Here is a 19,000-nt window from a genome sequence, read left to right as displayed (position 1 = left end):
TAGGCTCTTTGGTTTCTGCGAGTGAATGGTTGCGTGCCTGAAGGTCTCACTTGCTCACCTCAAAAATAGGAATGGAACGTTTCCATGAGCATTTATTAATGTGATCTTTTAAAAATTTTTTAATGTTTATTTTTGAGAGATGGAGCAAGAGTGGGGAGGGTGGGGTAGAGAGAGAGGGAGACACAGAATCCAAAGCAGGCTTTAGGCTCTGAGCTGTCAGCACAGAGCCCTACACTGGGCTCGAACCCATGAGCTGTGCAGTCATGACCTGAGCCAGAGTCGGATGCTCAACTGACTAAGCCACCCAGGTGCCCCTCTTATTGTAATCTTTTACACAGTGATTTGCTTTCAGCTGTGGTGTTTGCCTTGTTAATAACAGATGCCAGCTAAGCCTTGTGTAGTTTTAGGATGTCCAGAGATCCCAGTAGTTTGGTAACTTGGATTTGGCTGAGAAGGGGTAGAGGGTGGAATGGGATTTTACATTTTTTTCAACCTCTGTGTGCCACACATTTTCTCGACAACCGAAAACGTATAGTGGATGTTTTTCAACCACCTAAGAATGTAAACATGTGAGAGGGACTAAAATATTAATATATTCATTACCAATTTATTAACAATGTGATGTTTTATAGAAAGTGAATAATCATGCCAGGTTATTTAGCCACTCACCTTTTAAATTATCCTCTGGGGGCATCTGGGTGGCTCATTTGGTTAAGCATCCAACTCTTGGTTTCGGCTCAGGTCATGATCTCACAGTTCGTGGGTTCGAGCCCTGCATTGGGCTCCATGCTGACAGTGTGGAGCCTGCTTGGGATATCTCTCTCTCTCACACAATAAATAAACATTAAATGTAAATAAATAAATGTCTGCTGTTTTGAATGGTGCCCCTACAGCTGCATAAGAAATGGTACCAAGAGGGTGATGTCTTCCTGATTTGATCTAGTGATGAGGTGCAGAGACGTTGGTTGATCTTTGGTCTCTTTCTTGGAAATATAGTTTATCAGCTTGGAATGACATTTGACTGCTTTGTCATGGAGGTCTGATCAGAGCACACTAAGGTTTGTGTGTCTCAAAAAAATTCAGAGCTCTTGGATACTGGCTTTGGTTTAATAGCTCAAGTAGTGCTCAGAATGGTGCTCTCGGTGATTCTCTAGACCTTTCCTTCATGTAGCCATCATATGCACATTCCAGGTAGGATAACTTGACAGAGTTCACCAATCCAGTCCTTACTCTCACTCACTGGCCATTCTTAGGAGTAAAGGAGGCAGGAAATGAACTTTTGTTTTTAGCTCAGCTTGTTGTCATCCCAATGGTAGGGGAAGGCCCTGTAAGGAAGTGGGGGGGGGGGGAAGGGAGATGCTGCCACAGACCTACAACCTTGAGGTCAAGAAAGCTTTCCTGGTTTTGCATTCCTTCTGTTTGTTCTGTGCAGGCCATTGGAAATGCTAAAACCACTCGCAATGACAACAGCAGCCGTTTTGGGAAGTACATTCAGATTGGCTTTGATAAAAGGTACCACATCATTGGGGCCAACATGAGGACCTACCTGTTGGAGAAGTCCAGAGTGGTCTTTCAGGTGAGTGGTGGGACGTGGGCTTCTTTGTACTTTCTCCCATGAATGACGTTTACTTGCCCCCTCGTCCACCTCCTGTGCCCAGAGAGCACCTCCTCTTTTGGAAGTGGAATTGGATACGCTTGTTCTTGTGGTTTTCTTTCCTTTCATCAAAAAGGGTTTGTTCGAATACTATGGTCATCTACCCAGTATTGTTTTGAAGTGGGTATTGTTTTCAGTTTCAGTCAACAAACCTAATGAGTGCCTGTTACATGCTAGATACCAGAGATAGGTGAAGAATAAGATGGTCCTATTCTTTGTGGGTTGTAATCTTAGGATTAGAGGATTGTTGTACGGGGTCTCTGGGCTTCAGCCCTCCCCAGGAACCTTACTTTGTAGGTTATATATATTTTTTTTTTTTTCGTTTTTTTTTTTATTTATTTTTGAGACAGAGAGAGACAGAGCATGAACGGGGGAGGGGCAGAGAGAGAGGGAGACACAGAATCGGAAGCAGGCTCCAGGCTCTGAGCCATCAGCCCAGAGCCTGACGCGGGGCTCGAACTCACGGACCGCGAGATCGTGACCTGAGCTGAAGTCGGACGCCTAACCGACTGAGCCACCCAGGCGCCCCTGTAGGTTATATTTTTAAAAACACAAAAAAACACTACTTGGACATGCACCTAGCCCAAAAACTGTCCTCCTCCAGACCCCCTTCAATGGTCCCGTACTTGAACTGGGATGGTGCGTGTCCTGGTCTGAGCCAGCCACACCCTCTTCCCACCCCGACCCTCGGCAGAGGGGACATCCAAAACAGCCTCAGCTGTTTCTCAGAGATGCCGGTCTACATGCTGATGCTTAACAAACATCTAATGATTTTTTTTAACTAGTTTTATTAATTTTTTCCCTTTGTTCAGGCTTTCTCTCCACCTCCCAAATTTTGGTTCAATAGCCCCATATCCTTATCTCACCGCAGCAAAGTAAACAGCCTACTGTGCTGGGTACAGGTCTGATCTGGCTGTGACTCTGTCCAGACTCTTCTCTGAATACTCCTTGAACCTCCTTATTCCTTTGCTCAGGCCTCCTGAAGCTCCCCCCACCGCCACCACTCTGCCAACTTAACACAGGTGTAGCCTGAGTGCTCTAAGTCCTGTCTCTGTCTTGGACTTGATGTGACTGCCCCAGCCTGTCATCATGGGCAAGGGCATAGCTCTGACTTAGTCCCAAGCCTCCCAGGGGAGAATGGGAGCCTACTGCAGGCAAGTTATGATCTGTGCAACATGAGCCAGGCAACACGGATATCTGAGCAAGTGTGTGTTGTCTGACCATTCCACTATTGGCGAAAGAGCAGTGATGTTCTATTTGGGAGAAAAAATACACGAGAGGTAAAAATCTTGAGGCTTGAAGAAGGCCCCATAATAGTGAAAGAGAAGTCCAGGGGTGGGAAGTGAAGGTGGCAGAGGGTGTGGAGGAAAACCTGAGCAGAAGTCCTGACCTCCGGACCCTGGGATTAGAACAAGTGAGGGGACGATCTTGGGGGTCACTGCCCTAAACCTGTTTAACTTTTTCCCTTCTTCAGGCAGATGATGAGCGGAATTACCACATCTTTTACCAGCTCTGTGCTGCCGCCAGTCTCCCGGAATTTAAGGAGCTTGCACTGAGTACGTAACGTGCGTGTGTCTGTCCTCGGGTGGGCTGCTGCAGCACCTGGTGCTACATCTGGAGGCGCAGACTGGAGGAAGGGTGCTCTGCTCAAAGCCCTCCGTCGTGGGTTCTCGTCCCAGCTCTGCCTCTACGTGGGCATGTCTCCCCAGACCTCTTTGAGCATCAGTACTCGATCCATAAAATTGGGCTAATTGCACCCAGGTTGCCTGCCACAGAAAACATTTGAGAGGATCAGAGGCAGGGGGCAGAACAGTATTTTGCAGAACGCAAAATACTTTCCATGCATTGTTTTGAAAAACGTTCCCACTTTAAACTTTGCAAAAAGTGTGTCCCCACCGTGAGGATCTAGAGATTTAGCTAAGGCACATCGTGTAATTGAGCTAGTGAGTTTTAGGTCCCTTTCAAGGATGGAGATGAAGAAAAGGAGGCAGGGAGAGGCCGGAGCAGGATGAAGACGTACGGCTGGATGGCACAGGATATGATGGCGTTAGGCTGAGGCGACTCTGGTTTCTTCTGAGCAGGTGGGGCGCTGTGGCACCCACGCACGGGAGCGTCGCAGGGCGACACGGAATGACTAAAAGCGCCTCTCCACTGAGTCACCTGGCTGTTGCCATGAGATAAAAAGACAACCTTTCAGTTGTCTGCTAACACTGTGTGCCGCAGGCTGTCGGCAAGTTTAGTTTGCCTGGAGGCTGTTGACATGGAGCTAGGGCAAAGCAAGAGGAGTAAGCAGGCTTTAATTCGAGATGCCACCAACGGAGGGCCTAGGCTTGGGGCCTGGAGCCTGGGGCTTTCCCCCTTCCGAGCCCTGGGACTTTGTAAGGAATATTGATGGACTCCGGGCTGGAGTCCTCAAAGCCATCTCCTGACAGATGCGTGTGATGTAGGCAAGCCTGGGGGCCGTGCAGCATCTTGTGTGTGCCAGGTGTCCTGTCTCTGGTCTCTTGGGTGTCTTTTAGGTGAGGGCAGGTTCAGTAGAAGCAGATGGCGTGACGACGAGCTGGGTGTCTAGACAGAGGCTGGTTGGTCTTTGTGCAACTGTGAGAGAAATAGACTGCTGGGGCTTTGCTGTTCGTGACCCAAATCGTAGCTGTCTTGAGGGCCCAACACCAGATCCCCCTCTGACAGCTCCAGCCTGTGCTCTGAGTAGCTAAAACACACCAAGTGGTTCAAACCTCAGTCTGCGCTCTTAACTCTCTGCCTCACTTATGAGTTCCTGCAGCATTTGGTACCTGGGCACGCAGTTTAGCATTGGGTCCTTCGCTTGTTCATCGAACCCTACGAAGGTGGTGGTAGGTACTGCGGGTGTAGTGCTGAGCATAACCGTCGTGGGCCCTGCCCTTGATTAGCTTACAGTCAGTTACAGTGCAGAGAGAGAAGGGTATGCTGAGAGAAGGGTATGCTGAGTGAAGCATAGCAGAGATGGGTCAGAAGGTTCCCCAGGGAAGTAAATGTTTACAAATCTGAATCTCCCCCACTGAAGCTATCAACTTCTTGAGGACAAGGAGGGACTGGTACAAGCCTTGTTTGATGAGCACCTCCCTGAGCTGGCACCTTGGGCTCTGATGTTGGCTTATGGCCGCAAGTGACCAGGAATGTAGGCCACGCTAAGGGCTTTGTCCCCCCCCCAAAGTGGGGACATGAGCCCAGCTAAACTCAGAGCCAGCCTGCAGGGGATCAAAACTTTTTTAAAGGTCATTTTTGTAGAAAAATAAACAAGTTCTGGCGAGATCCTTTGTATTTGGACCATTGTATCCCAAATGTAACTTTAAGGAAATAGGAAAAAAAATCCTAATTTTTTTTTGCACTTACACAAGTGCACTGAATTAAAAAACAAAAAAATAGCTTTTCCATATTCTTTCTCTTGGCCTCTTCCTTGGGCCTCTGGAGCAGTTGAAAACTACCCAATTTGACCCATTTCTTGCACTGTTATACCTATGTGTGCCCCCCCAAGAACATCTTGGAAGGAAGCTGAGAGGTGTTGACGTGCTCAGGGGTGCAGCTGTGTTCGGCCTCGTGGGTGCATTGGCTGTGAGCTCTGAAGCTTGATATTTAGTTCTGCTGATAACCCTGGCTGAGTGGCTGGAAACCTGAAGTAAATGAGGGACTGGCCAGTGGTTCCTAGTGGATATTTTATTTATTTATTTATTTAAAAAAAAATTTTTTTTTTTTAACATTTATTTTTGAGACAGACAGAGCATGAACGGGGGAGGGGCAGAGAGAGAAGGAGACACAGAATCGGAAGCAGGCTCCAGGCTCTGAGCCATCAGCCCAGAGCCTGACGCAGGGCTCCAACTCATGGACCGCGAGATTGTGACCTGAGCCGAAGTCAGACGCTTAACCGACTGAGCCACCCAGGCGCCCCCCTAGTGGATATTTAGACTGCCTTGCCTCCTTCTCCCTTTTCTTCACCTAAAACATGCTACTCAAGTATACAGACGTCTCTGCAAGACCCTTGGCCCAGCAAGAGTTTTGTGCATTTGTCTGAGCATAGGGGAGCAGATTTGCAGCCAGTCGTCTGTATTTCCCTCTGCCCTACCCTATTGTTGGTGGCCTATTGCATTAAAATGACCTCAGGATGAGATTTAAAGAAAAGTACTCCAGTAAGTGTCTGCAGTGTGAACAAATGATGGTAAAAAGAGGTATAGTGGGCTTATATTTCCTTAAATATAGCTCTTAGGTAATGAGGAATAAATTCTTTTCCACTTCTATTGATAGTTTTATAAAAAGTCTCTCTCGCACAGTTAGAACATAGCCTCCCAGGTGAAGTGCTAGCCCTCGGTCGTGGCCCCTGATGGTCGGTCTGCTGCTCTAATCACTGGCCTCACACTTCCTCAGTGGTCTATACACTGACCCAGCATCTGCCTGTTGAGCCAGTTACTAGGGGGCTTTGTGGTATATTTCTCCTTGGAAATGCTGAGTAAAGAGAGAGCCAAACTGGAAGATAAGAGACGTTGCTCAGATGAGATGGTCAGTGATGACTTCATAGGCTGGAAAGGAGAGCCAGGATCCAGGGTGGCTAAGCAGATGGCAGAGAACCTTCTGTTGGGATGTCTCTTACAAGGGTCTGGAGTGTGATGGGGGGACACAGGCGATTGCAAACCTAAAAGCTGATAATCTTGATTGGATTCAAATCATTTAATAGAGTGAGCTGTAACTGACCCAGGGGACCCCTGCAGTGATGAGCCTGAGCCAGAGGAGGTTCCCCTGGTGGGCCTGAGTTTGGGAACTGGCAGCAGGGAAGGTGGGGGGTCTGACTCAGAACATTAGGTCATAGGCCCTGGTGGTTGACCATGAAGGGTCTTGGTAGATGCTGAAACTGCCTCCTTTCCTCCAGCAGAGAGGTCTGGTGCCTTCCTTTGGAGTCTCAGGTGCCTGTTTTTCTGGTGTGTCAGCTGATAACTTTTGACAACGAGTTAGGTTGTGTTTATGACAAAACCATATCATAAACAACCCTCTCCACAATCGGGTGACCAAGTAGTGGGCTCTCCCAGGCCTGGCCAAAGTCTGGGTGAGTCTGAGTGATCCCTTCAAGCCCTATGTCCCTCAGTTTGCTTGTCTGAAAAATAGGAATAAATATGTGCAATCATCTTCATGTGGGCCCTGCCAAAATCATCAAAGGAGGTACTTTGAAAGGTGAGTGAAAAGGAAAAATGAACGGATGCTTTTCATAAGCCTTGGAAACTATTGTGTCCTGTGCTAGAGCTTGTGGGGTGATTAGATATAAGAGAGGTGAGTTTGGCACCTTCCAAAGAGACCTTCCTTCCTAACAGTTCGCCTTTGCTGTGGCTGTCAGTGAGCCCGGGGCTCAAGTCCTTCTTCTCCCAGCTCTAGTCCTCAAAGTGTGTTTGGGCTACTCCCCCAGGAAGCCTTCCGTCATAAGCTATGACTGATACTCGGCGGCCCATCCCTGTGGGCAGTGCGGGTCCTGGCTCGGGCTGTGTGGGCAGGGCTTGGGTCTGGCTTCTGCCACTTCCTCGCTGGGCCTGGCAATGTGCACTTACCCAACGAGTGTGGCTTGGAGCAGAGGGTGCAAGGTGGGGAATGGAAGAGACCAGAAAGGAGAGGTGGGCGGGGCCCCTGTGGGCCTGGACCGAGAGTAGAGCTGAGGAATGACAGTGAGGAAGCCGGTGGATCTGAGACCAGAGATGTGGAGGCAGCCCTGAGTCCGGAGGGGAAGGAGGAGGAACCTGCAGCTGCTTCACAAAAGACCCTGGAGGTCCTTTCAGGGTGCTTGACCCCTGTCTTGGGGGCATAGGGGTAGGGAGGGGGTCTCTAAAGGGCTTTAGATAGGGTTGCAGTGTGATCAGAGTTACCAGCAATTTGAAAGTGGACTCGAAAGGACAGGAGAAGGAAGGAGACTGGGTTAGTCTTTGGCAACAGTCCCCAGACAGCAGGTGCTAAAGGTCAGACCCCGGCGATGACAGGGGGAGCAAGGAAAGAGACTCAAGAAATTCTTACGGGATCAAACAGGCAGATCAAGCTGTTGAAGGAGGACTGGGAATCACAATGAAATGGCCTCTATGCATGTTTAACTGATGCGTGCTCACACGGTATGAACTCAGATCAAGGCGAAGTAATTGGGTCTTTACAGGAGAAGAGGAACACCAGCCAGTGTCCAGCTTTGGCATCTTGTCAAACATTGTACATTTAGAAATTCTAAACACTGGTCAGGGTGGTATTCCACAAAGGTACTGTATTTTGTGGAAAATGTGATTTTCTGAAGTAATTCTGACGAGGTGCCCTTGTTACTCTAAATGCCGACTTCCCAGCCTATTGTGCAGCTACTACCCAGGGCTTGTTGCATTTTTGCCCCCCTTCTGGGGTTGGCTCTGACTCCTAAGGCAGAACTGAGACCCCTCCTTGCCACTTGTCCCCAGGCTGTTATCAGAGGCCTGACTGAGGAGGAATTGAACTGGAGGTGAGAGCAAAACACAAAACAAGGGTCTCGACTCGCTTCTGTTCACCTGTCTGAAGAACTCAGGTGCCCAACTTGGTAGAACAACTGAGAAAAAACCCGGTGAATCCTGTAAATTGAACTACCTGTGACTATTTCATTCACTGTTTTTCACATGCTGGTTTTATACAAACACAACAGTGCGTTCGGTCAGCATGGTGTAACGTTCTGTGTTTCCTTATCCAGTTTTCTCTCCATTTGCCATTGTCAATAAAGGTGATACCTTGAAGGGTTCCACATGCGGCTGGGAATAAAACTTCACCTGGGATGAGTAGAAATCCTCTTGGGTCGTGATCATGGGTAAACCGGGATGCCTTTCCTCCTCTCCTCCCACAGCATGCGCGGAGGACTTCTTCTATACCTCACAGGGAAGAGACACGTGTATCGAGGGTGTCGATGATGCCGAGGACTTTGAGAAGACGCGGCAAGCCTTCACACTCCTCGGTGAGCAGCTTCTGAGTGGGAACGGGCCCAGAGGATTGATTTCGTGGAGAGTAGAAAAGCCTGACAGTGTCCCACTTGGCCAACCTTCATAAGCCGATGGGGAAGCCCTGTTGCCCTCAGTGAATGTCATCCCACTCTTACTCCATCCCAACCCTCGGTTCCAAAGTTTAAGAACAGCTCTGTTGATAGGTCTTAAAAATAAGGGATTGTGAGTTGCTCTCTCAGGCACTGCAAGATAGCCCTTTTCGCTTCCTCAGGCCATCAAAGCCAGTGGAGGAAAATGAAAAAGAGCTACATCCTCCTGTGCTGTGGTCTGGGTTTAGAGGCCATGTGTTCTGGCAGAAAGAGCATGTCTTTCGGACCAAATCACCCATGTACCTCAGTCATGGGATCTGAGTTGGAAACAGAGACTATATAAAGGTCTGGTGGCACCCTCATAATGTCACTTCTGTTGTCACTGTTTCTGTATAGAGTGTAACAGTAGAATTCTTCGAGATTTCTGTGTCTTTATGGGCATAAAGGGCCATAGAGTGAGAGAAAACTCCTCTCCCTTGCCCTTTCTTAACTGGGAAGTTGAATAAAGTCCTGGGACCTACAGCCAGAAGAAAACAAAGTTTGGCAAAGCAGCCTGTAATTCATGAAGTTGCTCAGGATGGGCCTTGTGTTTTTCCCCAGCCCCTTCTGACAGAGGTAGACATTTGGCTTGTGAGTCATGTGACTACCCCAGAGCAGCATTTCTTAGGTTCTCTGGTGGGAATCTGGCAAGTCTTACCCAATGTCTTAATAAAACCTGGCCAACCAGGACTTGCCCTAGGGTCGATAGGGGTAGAACCAGGACTTCATGTGCTGAAATCTCAGTGGTGTTCACTTCTCTGGATAACCAGTGGGTAGACACAGTTTGTCTTTGGTACCCGTGAAATAATCAGGACATAAAAGCCACACTGGTTATTCCAACAGTTGATGATTATTAAAAGATTATTAAAAGTATAAGAGGATTTTAGGGGTACAGAAATAGCAGGTGCAAAAGAATCGCTGCTCCCTTTAGGGCAAGGAAGAACAGCTAGTATAGGAACTGTTGTTGCCTGGCTGAGATGTCAGTCCGTGGTTACCACAAGGTGGGGTGAAGAAACTTGCCGGAGGGTGTGGCCATTGCTGGTCGGTCTGCACAGGGAGCCTGCAGGTGCCCCAGGGTGCGGTGGAGCCAGAAGGTCTCAGAAGCAGCTGCTAATGGGGAGACCGTGGCTTGCAGGCATCGCAGCGGCTCATCTGGGGAGGTTGCCGTGCTGCCAGGATGAATGATAACTGTAGCGGACCAGAACCAAGAACAGGCCTGTCTCCTTGCTGCTCGTGCATCACTGAGTCACTACAGTGCTCTTTGACCAAGCTGGACATTCCACCATGGGCAAAGGGGAACTGTTGACAGGGTCTAGCTCCAGTATCACAAAGTGGGACAGATTTGAAACCGGTAATAAATTGATAAGTGGCACCCCTGACCTCTCCCACACCCCATCACCATTGTAGTCTTCAGCTGGGAAGCCGGTTTGGAGGGGACTTGATGCTAAGCAGGGTAACAGTCTGCCCAGTTTGTCAGGAGGAGGCCCCTAGCGGCTGCCCCTATATTGCTACTGTGAGCAGTGGGCACACACTGATGGGGGAGAAGTTGGTTCCCTCCAGGGCCTCTAAGAAACCCGGGTACTTGTGTTCACAAAGCAAAAGGCATTTGCAAATCTATTGTAATAAGCCCTTCTTCTTTGCTCTTCAATAAACTTGTCTACTTTTTTACTCTGGGCTTGGCAAACTTTGTTAAAAACAGGATTACAAATATTGGGGCCCTTTGAGTCACGTGGTTTTTGGAGCAGCTATTCAACTTTGCTGCTGTAGTGTGAAAGTGGCCAGAGACACAACGTAAATGAATGGGTGTGACTGTTCTAATAAAACTTTATTTACAAATATACACTGTGGGCTATAGGTCATAGGTTGCCAACCCGTTTTACTCCTTCAGTTTTATTGTTTGGTTTTTGTTTACTAGTGCAGGAATCCTAATTATTGTTAGGATTTAATAGTCATTTGATATCTATGACTTACATTCCTACCATGACAGGGTGGTGAAGGCTTTGGAAATTGACAAAGCATCAGTTCTTTTTTTTTTTTTTTTTTTTTCAACGTTTTTTATTTTATTTTTGGGACAGAGAGAGAGCATGAACTTGGGAGGGGCAGAGAGAGAGGGAGACACAGAATCGGAAACAGGCTCCAGGCTCCGAGCCATCAGCCCAGAGCCTGACGCGGGGCTCGAACTCACGGACTGCGAGATCGTGACCTGGCTGAAGTCGGACGCTTAACCGACTGCGCCACCCAGGCGCCCCAACAAAGCATCAGTTCTTAAGGATGAGTGAAGGAGAGAGAAAAGCGATCTGTCCTTAATGGGAAGGCCCAAATGCCCACTTCCTGACTAGTACTTCCAAGAGGACTTACTTGAGAGCAGGACACTCTGAGCTCTGATCCAAAGCCTAGTACGAGCCTCCTGTCTTGTCTGGGGTAACAATCTCTGGCCTTTAACCTATCTTATTTTCTTCAGTCTTAATCAGTTACAGTAAATTCTTTGGCCTCGAGCTCTTTGTTTCTTAATTAGATTAAATGAAACTAGATATTTGAATGGCTCCTGCATTTCTGTAGACCTTTGGGAATACTGGCAGTCTGTGTAACAGCCGTCAGTTCACTTCCATTATTCATGTTCCTGAGCCACCCGTGTGCCAAGGCAAGAACAGGGATTCATTATATTGCTATTTCTTTGTATATTTTAAAACTTCATATTAAAAAATAAACCCCTCCCCCTATGAAGCTTAAACAGCAATGGTCATCTCTCATTAATAAAGTCTAGGATCCATTTGTCCAGTTCATGCTTGGGTTGTCCACTTTGTGGATGGTTTTTAATCCTAGTGGGTGACATCTTTACCATCCACTTATATTGGTGTCACTTTTTTTTTTTTTTTTGGCCTGAGTAAAGTATTGCCTTAAAAATTGCAGCTGGAGAGAAATATGGGAGACCGCTGTATTATTTCTTAAACTGTGGGGTAGGTTAACTAGTGTTCTGTTACTCTGTAGCCTGTTTTTTTATAGGTCTGATTTTGTATTCAAAAATAAATGATAACGCCTTAAATCTAAAGATAAATTTTAAGAGATCATGTCTTTGATAACTTAGGTACTCAAATGCGGCATCAGGTGTTTGCTGCCCCAGCGGCTGCAGGTCCGGTGTGTCTGTAACTGAAGGAGCATGGAGCACGGCCCCAGCTGAGAGCCAGCTGGCTGTCCAGCTCCAACAACAGCCCTCCCAGAAGTTTCTCCTCTTCCTCCCCCGTTGGCACTTGGGATGTGGGACACAGATGTTTGCTGGATATTGCGTTTGGAGAGAAGTGACTACAGATAAATGGCCATTGTTATTAAATTCATGAAAACATCCATAGACGAAAATGAGTCTGTGTGATTGCTGTCTCTCCTTTGCTCTTAGAGAAGTTAAAATGGTAGCATAACCCATCTGGTTTGAACAAGACAATCAGAGTGAGGATATTTCCCTTTTAGCCCAGGGAGCCCCTTTGCCCTGTGAGCTGTTACTATGAGCGGTAATTACTTGGTGAGGAGCCTGGATCATTTTAGGAGTCGTTGGCCCAGGAAGGAAAATCAAGGAAAAAAATTTTTTAAGTCCTTAAAAAAAGGGTAAAATGTCCTTTCTATCCTACCATGGATGTTAAGTGTCATTCATTCTTCTTTTTTTCAGGAGTGAGAGAGTCCCATCAGATAAGCATTTTTAAGATAATTGCTTCTATCCTGCACCTTGGAAATGTGGAGATTCAGGCTGAGCGTGATGGTGATTCCTGTAGTATATCAGTAAGTTGCACACCAACACCCAAGATAAAACATACACAATTTACTCTGCTCTTACAGTTTTATACAACTGAAATGTGTTTTTACACTCAGAGGACTCTCAGAGGTTATTTATTCTTAACAATAATGGCTTCTGTTCTTACTGATAATTTTTTAAAAGAACACATCCTTTTCAAATCAGTTGCCATCAAATTTCTGTCACCGAGGGGAGGGAATTTAGGGGCTATTAAATACTTTCTTTAATGGATTGCTTTTCCAAGTACACTGAGGTCCATGGAATTCTACAGAGTGTTACCAATCCATGAGTACTTTCTGAACTCCTGACCAAGGTCCATGCAGCAAAGAGATGGACATCATGTTGGACATCAGGAAGGAGATGAAGGACTGTCTCCAAGGAGCTTACAATCCAATTGGGCGGACAAAAGATAACCACACTTAGCAAGATTTTGACAGTGTGATGCAGAATATTGAGACATCTATGCGAAAGTATTATAAACTGTGAATTACTCCAAAAATGCTCATAGTGACTGTTATTTTCCTGGTGCCCAATGTAGCACCAGATATGTGCTACATTAAAAAAAAAAAAAAATGTCTGGGTGGGTGTTGGAGTGGGTACCAGTGCGGTCCTAGAGACAGCAGCTGGGGTGTGCGCTCTGGTATTTGGGTCAGTCTAGTCTCTCCTCTTAATAAGTGAATCTGCAACTGTTGATTATAGACCTTTCCTCAGCCCCTTAGCGGCTAAGTCTTGGGGAGATACAAAGTATAATTCTTGTTCCCAAGGATGTAGAGTTTAGAAACCTGGATCTTGGGAAAAGACAGAAAGACAATACTATAGAATACAAATGTGGGCATGTGTCCATGCCACTCACACCTGATGCTTTTTCAATTGAACAAATACTTATTTCCTGCTGTTTGCTTGGAGTTAGGGCTTATCAGAAGTTGAAATTGGCCCTGTCTTTAGAGAGAGGAAGACCTGAACTGTAGTTGGCATTTGGCATCCCCTCCCCACTGCCCCATACGTTTTCCCTGAAAGAGAAATGGTCTTGGGGGTGGGAGGTCTCCTGGGCCCATCAAGGCTGCCACCATCCTTAGCATGGAATCTAAGCTCTTTAGCTTAGATTCCATGCTCTCTAGCGAGAGCTTTGAGGCTCATGCACCTGGGCTCAGTTTGAAAGGAGGGAACGTTGGAGCTTGAGCAGTGTCAGGTGACCATCGGGGTGTCACTGTGACATTGGGGTGTGTATGTTGGGTGGGTGGGCAGTGAGGTTGGCAGCGATGGTGCTGAGAGCACCTGGGCGATGCAAGGAGGCCCTGTGCCTTGGCAGTGTGGGGAATGGGCCCCCAGTGCGAGCCAAGCACTCCCCGAGACTGAGGCCTTCAGGCCAGTGAACTATTGCTCCCATGTCTTTTTCCTTGTGAGGAAGGCATAAGGGGTCGGTGCCTGGGTGGCTCAGTCGGTTAAGCGTCCAACTTCAGCTCAGGTCATGATCTCGCAGTTCATGGGTTTGAGCCCCTCATTGGCTCTGTGCAACAGCTCAGAGCCTGGAGCCTGCTTCGAATTCTGTGTCTCCCTCTCTCTCTGCCCTTCCCTACTTGCACTCTCTCTCATTCTGTCCCTCAGAAATGAATAAACATTAAAAAAAAAAAAAAAAAATTAAGGGGTCTGTGCCTAACCCACTCACATACCCCAGTAAATGCCCCTTGGTTTCTTAGGGCAGCTGTGTATGTCCTGGTGTCCGGGACAGCTGATACTAGAAACATTTGCTTTGAGAAACTCCTGGTTTGGGTTGGTGAGGTACAGGAAAGGTGACACACGTTCTCAACACTACCCTCCTCCCCCATCATGGATTTCTACAGCATCTGTACCTGTTCCGCATGGTGCCTAGCATGGTTGCAATTTTGCATTTTCCGTGGGGTGGTTTGCCGCATGTCTCTCTCCCTTGAGGGAGTCCACAATCTACAAAGGCAGCTACTGTTTCTTAATTATTGTATCTCTACCACCCAGGATGGTGCCCAGCACTTGGTAGGTGCCTGATTGGCTATTTGATCAATGCTGGTTTCCCCGACTAAACTCCAGGGCCGTGTCTGATGTGTTCTCTTTTCCAACTTGACACATGTTGGCACCTGCTGAGTGTTTCTGTAAACACTGCAGGAAGGTGGGGATACCGAGGCTTACACTTGGAGAAGGGTGGATGGAGGATACAGTTATGGAGGGGAGGTGGGAGGAAGTCTGACAGGTAGAAGCTGGGATACCTATCTCTTAGAGCTAACAGGAAGTCAGGTTTTTGAGCACAGTTACTTGGTCTTTCATTGTCCTCCAATTAGAGGCTGTGTGGAGAACACGTTGTGAGAGCTCTGAGTCAGGACTGCCAGGGTGTTAAATCCTGGTTCTGCCACTTACTGATAGTTAACGCTTCTAAGTCTGCTTCCTTATGTGCACAGTGCAACCGACATGAGCTACCTTAGCCCAGGGCTCACGTGTGATTGAGTTCTTGCCGGTTATCCTTGTTGTTGGAACCAGAGTGGGCTTTCTGGGTAACCCTGTCACTTAACAGGGTTGGAAAAACTAAGGCCCAGAGAGATCATAACAGTTAATGACAGGGCCACGTTGGGCCCCAGCCCGTGTGTCCCCTGTACCACTGCCAGCCCTGTGCCTTCCAGCCCACCTTGAGCTGAGGCTGTCCTCCCCATGCTGATGTCCCCGGCAGCACCTAGCGCAGTGCTGGGCAGGCAGTACATGCTCAGGAAGTGCTCCACTAGTGCACGTCTGTCTCAGATGGATTTGGGTCTATTCCTCAGGTGCGTGGGGTGGGCTGCCTCCTGGAAAGGCTGTCTGTCCGTACGCAGTATGCCTTCTGCTCGGTAGTTTTTAATCAAAGCATAAAAATGTGTTCCATGACGGCCAGAGTTACCCTGGAGAGGCAACAGCATGCAATTACTTGGACACCAGCGGCAATTTGTTTTTTGAATTTGGCAATATGGGCCCACAAAACCTAATCTACCTATGATGCTGGCTGTTTTTAATGGATTTGGCACCATTTAATTAAGCTTAAATGTAATTGCATGATGTTAAATCAGTCTCACTTAGCACCTTTAATCAACAGTCAGAAGGGGTAATAGAGGGGCAAGCCACATCCCGCTGCAGCAGATGGGAACCTGTCCCGAGGCGGTGATCAAACCATTCCAGAACTCGTGGTTCTTTCTCCACTGCCTTCACCTGGGAGGTGCCAGGGAGGCTAGGGAACCAGCGAGCAGGCCTTGGGCAGTCATGTTTGCTGCCAGCAGGCCATGTACATGTCAGGGAATCCAGCTGCAGTGCTATGCCTAGCAATTAAGAATTTCTTGGAAGCAGGTCAGATTAAGAGGTTGGACTCTTTCCACCTCTGAACCTGTTGCTTGCCAAGTGGTCCCTACGCATTTAATGCGGCTACATGTGGCTTTCTGTCTGGGGGAGAAGGAAGGCAGGCACAGGCTGCTGCATAGAGAAATGGGGTTGGCCTGGAGAGGTGGCCGCAGCAGCCCCACCTGCTGAGTGAGAAGACAGGGCCTCTGCGTGCCCACCCCGCTGGCTAGATCAGGAGCTCTGGGCCACGGCCAGATAGGCTTCCGTTCCCCTCATTTTTCTTCACCTGAAAAATAAGGGGGATTGGGTTAGAATGATGGTGCCCAAGGAATTTTCCCCCAAAGCTTAGCCCTGGGCAATTTCTTAAGAAAATAAGGGTTCTTTGGTCAGTTAAGTTCAGGAAATGCTGCATAAAATAGGTCTCTTGGTGCTTTCGGGGTACGTTAACCAAGGAGTCCAGCTGTGTCTCACCTGGTGCCGTCCCTCTGGTTAGGTGAAGCCAATTAGTGTGCTTTGGAACTATTGCTCCACAGACCGCGTTTTGGAGAAAAGGTGGCCTTACTGACTTGTGGAAGTTCGTTCCTACTCTGACATTCTAATTTGTAATCGGGTTTGTTTTGGCTAGATGGATTTTAAATATCTGTAGGAGGAAAAAAAAATGGCCCGGGGAAATGGTACAGTTATCTGCGTTAATTTTTGCTGAACACGTAAAGTCTCATTTAAATCCTACAAAGCAGCCTCATTAGAAAATGAGTCCCACGAGCAATGTAAGGTCATTATAGAAGGTGGCACATCATGTTCTAAAGGATTCCCTTTCTGCCTGAGTTAATAAGCAATCCAGCAGGCTCCTGGCGGGGTTATCAGCTTTCCCAGGGAGAGGATTTAGGTGAGAGAGCAAAGAACAGGATTTTTCGTGGGGTGCCCTCTGTGAAAAGCAAGGAGTATCTGACTTACTGGGTGTAATAAGACCAGACCTGTGGGTGATGTGTTTATCAGGGACCCGAAGGCCAAGTGCTCTGATTGGGACTTTGGGTAAGTGAGTGTCCAGATCAGAGGCAGCTGGGTTCGCTGGGTAGAAGGCACCCTGGGCAAGTCTCTGGGAAATGCGCTGCCTCACTCTGTAGGAAAGGGACTTCATCTCCAGGAATTCCTAGTTTTTCCTCCAGCTCTAAAAGGGTGGTGGTACCGCTTAACCATGTTCCAAGTGGGCTGTTCTTCTCAGGTCACAGTTCTGTATTCTTGCCGCTTGTCCTAGCTTTCCACCTTGATTGGCTTTTTTTTTTCCCCGAGGCAGCAAGTACTTTAAGAGTAAAACACCAAGCGGAGCCCCCAAGTGGCTCAGTCGGTTGGGCGTTCGACTTCGGCTCAGGTCATGATCTCACAGTTTGTGGGTTTGAGCCCCGCATCGGGCTCTGTGCTGACAGCTCAAAGCCTGGAGCCTGCTTCAGATCCTGTGTCTTCCTCTCTCTCTCTCTGCGTCTCCATCTTTCCCTCTCAAAAATAGTAATAAGGGATAGCATCAAGTATGTGTTGCTTAATGTCACTGAGGCTAAGGCAGCTGTTAGACCAGGTGCTGGTCAAGGGCAGTGCCTGCACATGAGGGCTTCTTTTTGGGCTGTGGGTTCAGCACTGCAGGTGGGACTCTGTGGATGGAAACTAAACGTTCACTGTGATTCTGTGTGCACTTCTTTGTACAGTTACTGCTGTCTTCTGGCTCCTTACTGGATTATCTGTCCCTAAATTATCAATTCTCATTCTACTCCCTTTGCTCCCAGATTCTCTCCTGCCTGTCACTAGGCAGCTGGCTGGCCGTGGAGGGGAGGGCATAGGAAAAGTTGAGAAAGCTTTTGTTTTTTACAGCCCTGATAATTTGGTGTAATAATGAGTTTGAGCAACATTTTCTGGGCTCCGCCTGTCCCTCTGCTCATCCGTATGAGAGCGTGTGAGTCCGCCGGTGCTGTGGCTGGGAGAAACATGGCCCCACCGTGCTGGGTGGGCTCATTCTGTCCTAAGGGAGAGGGCGTGGTGGCGGGTTTGCTCTCCATTCCCCTCCTGAAACCGTCTCCCGTGTCTCTTCCAGCCTCAGGATGAACACTTGAACAGCTTCTGCCGACTGCTAGGGGTGGAGCACAGTCAGATGGAGCACTGGCTATGCCATCGAAAGCTGGTCACCACCTCAGAGACCTACGTCAAGACTATGTCCCTGCAGCAGGTGGTCAATGCCCGCAATGCCCTAGCCAAGCACATCTATGCCCAGCTGTTCGGCTGGATTGTGGAGCACATCAACAAGGCCCTGCACACGCCTCTCAAGCAACACTCCTTCATTGGCGTCCTGGACATCTATGGGTAGGCCTGCACACATCCTCCTACACTCTACCTGATGGTTGTTAGTGTCTTCCTGCCGGCATTTCAGAGTTGGCAGGGGGCCTTGTCGTGCTCCCCAAGCCCCTGGCATTCTCAACCCAGGAGAGTGTGAAATGTAGGAAAGCATTTTTTTTGGTTGTCACAGTGACTGGGGTCTCTACTGGCACCTAGTGGCCTCAGGTCAGGGATGCTAGGTGTCCTGCAATACGGAGGGATGGTTTTAAGGAAGAACAGACCCTGTCAGAACCCCAGTAGCTTTCCCATTGAGAAACCACGTAGTCGCCTTTCTTCACAACTGAGAAACAGGCCAAGAGAGGGAAGTATCTCACCCAACATTGGACTGGAAGCTACTACGAACTTAAGCTGTTTGATTCAAATCTACCCTTTGAGCTCATTCCCTATATGACCTGTCTAGATGGTTATTGTACTACCATGATTTTTTCCAGCACTGTAAGACTCACATGTGGTCATTCTTGAGATTTCTCTTCCTTTCAGACTTCGAGCCTAATGGCAAAAACTGTTGTTTATAACTGTGTGTTTTGCAGGGAAAGGCAGCATGGCACAGTGGAAAGTCTACTTGACTAGGCCTCAGGAGATGAGTATTGTAACTCACAGCTGTCACCAGCTCACTGGATGGTTCTCTACAGATCACAGCCCCTTTCTGGTCTTTTATTTCCATAGCTTAAAATGAAGAGTTGAGCCATAGTCTCTTTGAGGTTCCTTCCAGATCCTTCTAGAGGTGTTTGAAATTATATGTACTGGTTTGCAACCTCCCTTGAACATCTTTTATGATCAGTGC

The 19,000-nt window shown here is 48.0% G+C and overlaps 1 protein-coding gene across 3 annotated transcripts in view; it reads left to right on the top strand.

Annotated features, from left to right (window-relative positions):
* Nucleotides 1-19,000, top strand: part of MYO5B (myosin VB) — a 338,275-nt gene that overhangs the window by 197,375 nt on the left and 121,900 nt on the right. For all 3 annotated transcript variants that reach the window (XM_042961933.1, XM_042961932.1, XM_042961931.1), the window contains 5 exons: nucleotides 1,433-1,576; nucleotides 3,129-3,210; nucleotides 8,508-8,615; nucleotides 12,388-12,497; nucleotides 17,918-18,183. In XM_042961933.1, the coding sequence (XP_042817867.1) occupies nucleotides 1,433-1,576; nucleotides 3,129-3,210; nucleotides 8,508-8,615; nucleotides 12,388-12,497; nucleotides 17,918-18,183 (710 nt within the window). The remainder of the gene's footprint in view (nucleotides 1-1,432; nucleotides 1,577-3,128; nucleotides 3,211-8,507; nucleotides 8,616-12,387; nucleotides 12,498-17,917; nucleotides 18,184-19,000) is intronic.

Source organism: Panthera tigris, chromosome D3 (assembly GCF_018350195.1).
Source record: "Panthera tigris isolate Pti1 chromosome D3, P.tigris_Pti1_mat1.1, whole genome shotgun sequence".
In the NCBI taxonomy this organism is placed as follows: Eukaryota; Metazoa; Chordata; class Mammalia; order Carnivora; family Felidae; genus Panthera; species Panthera tigris.
Note: the sequence above shows the minus strand (reverse complement) of the source record. Positions and strands in the feature narration are given on the sequence as shown.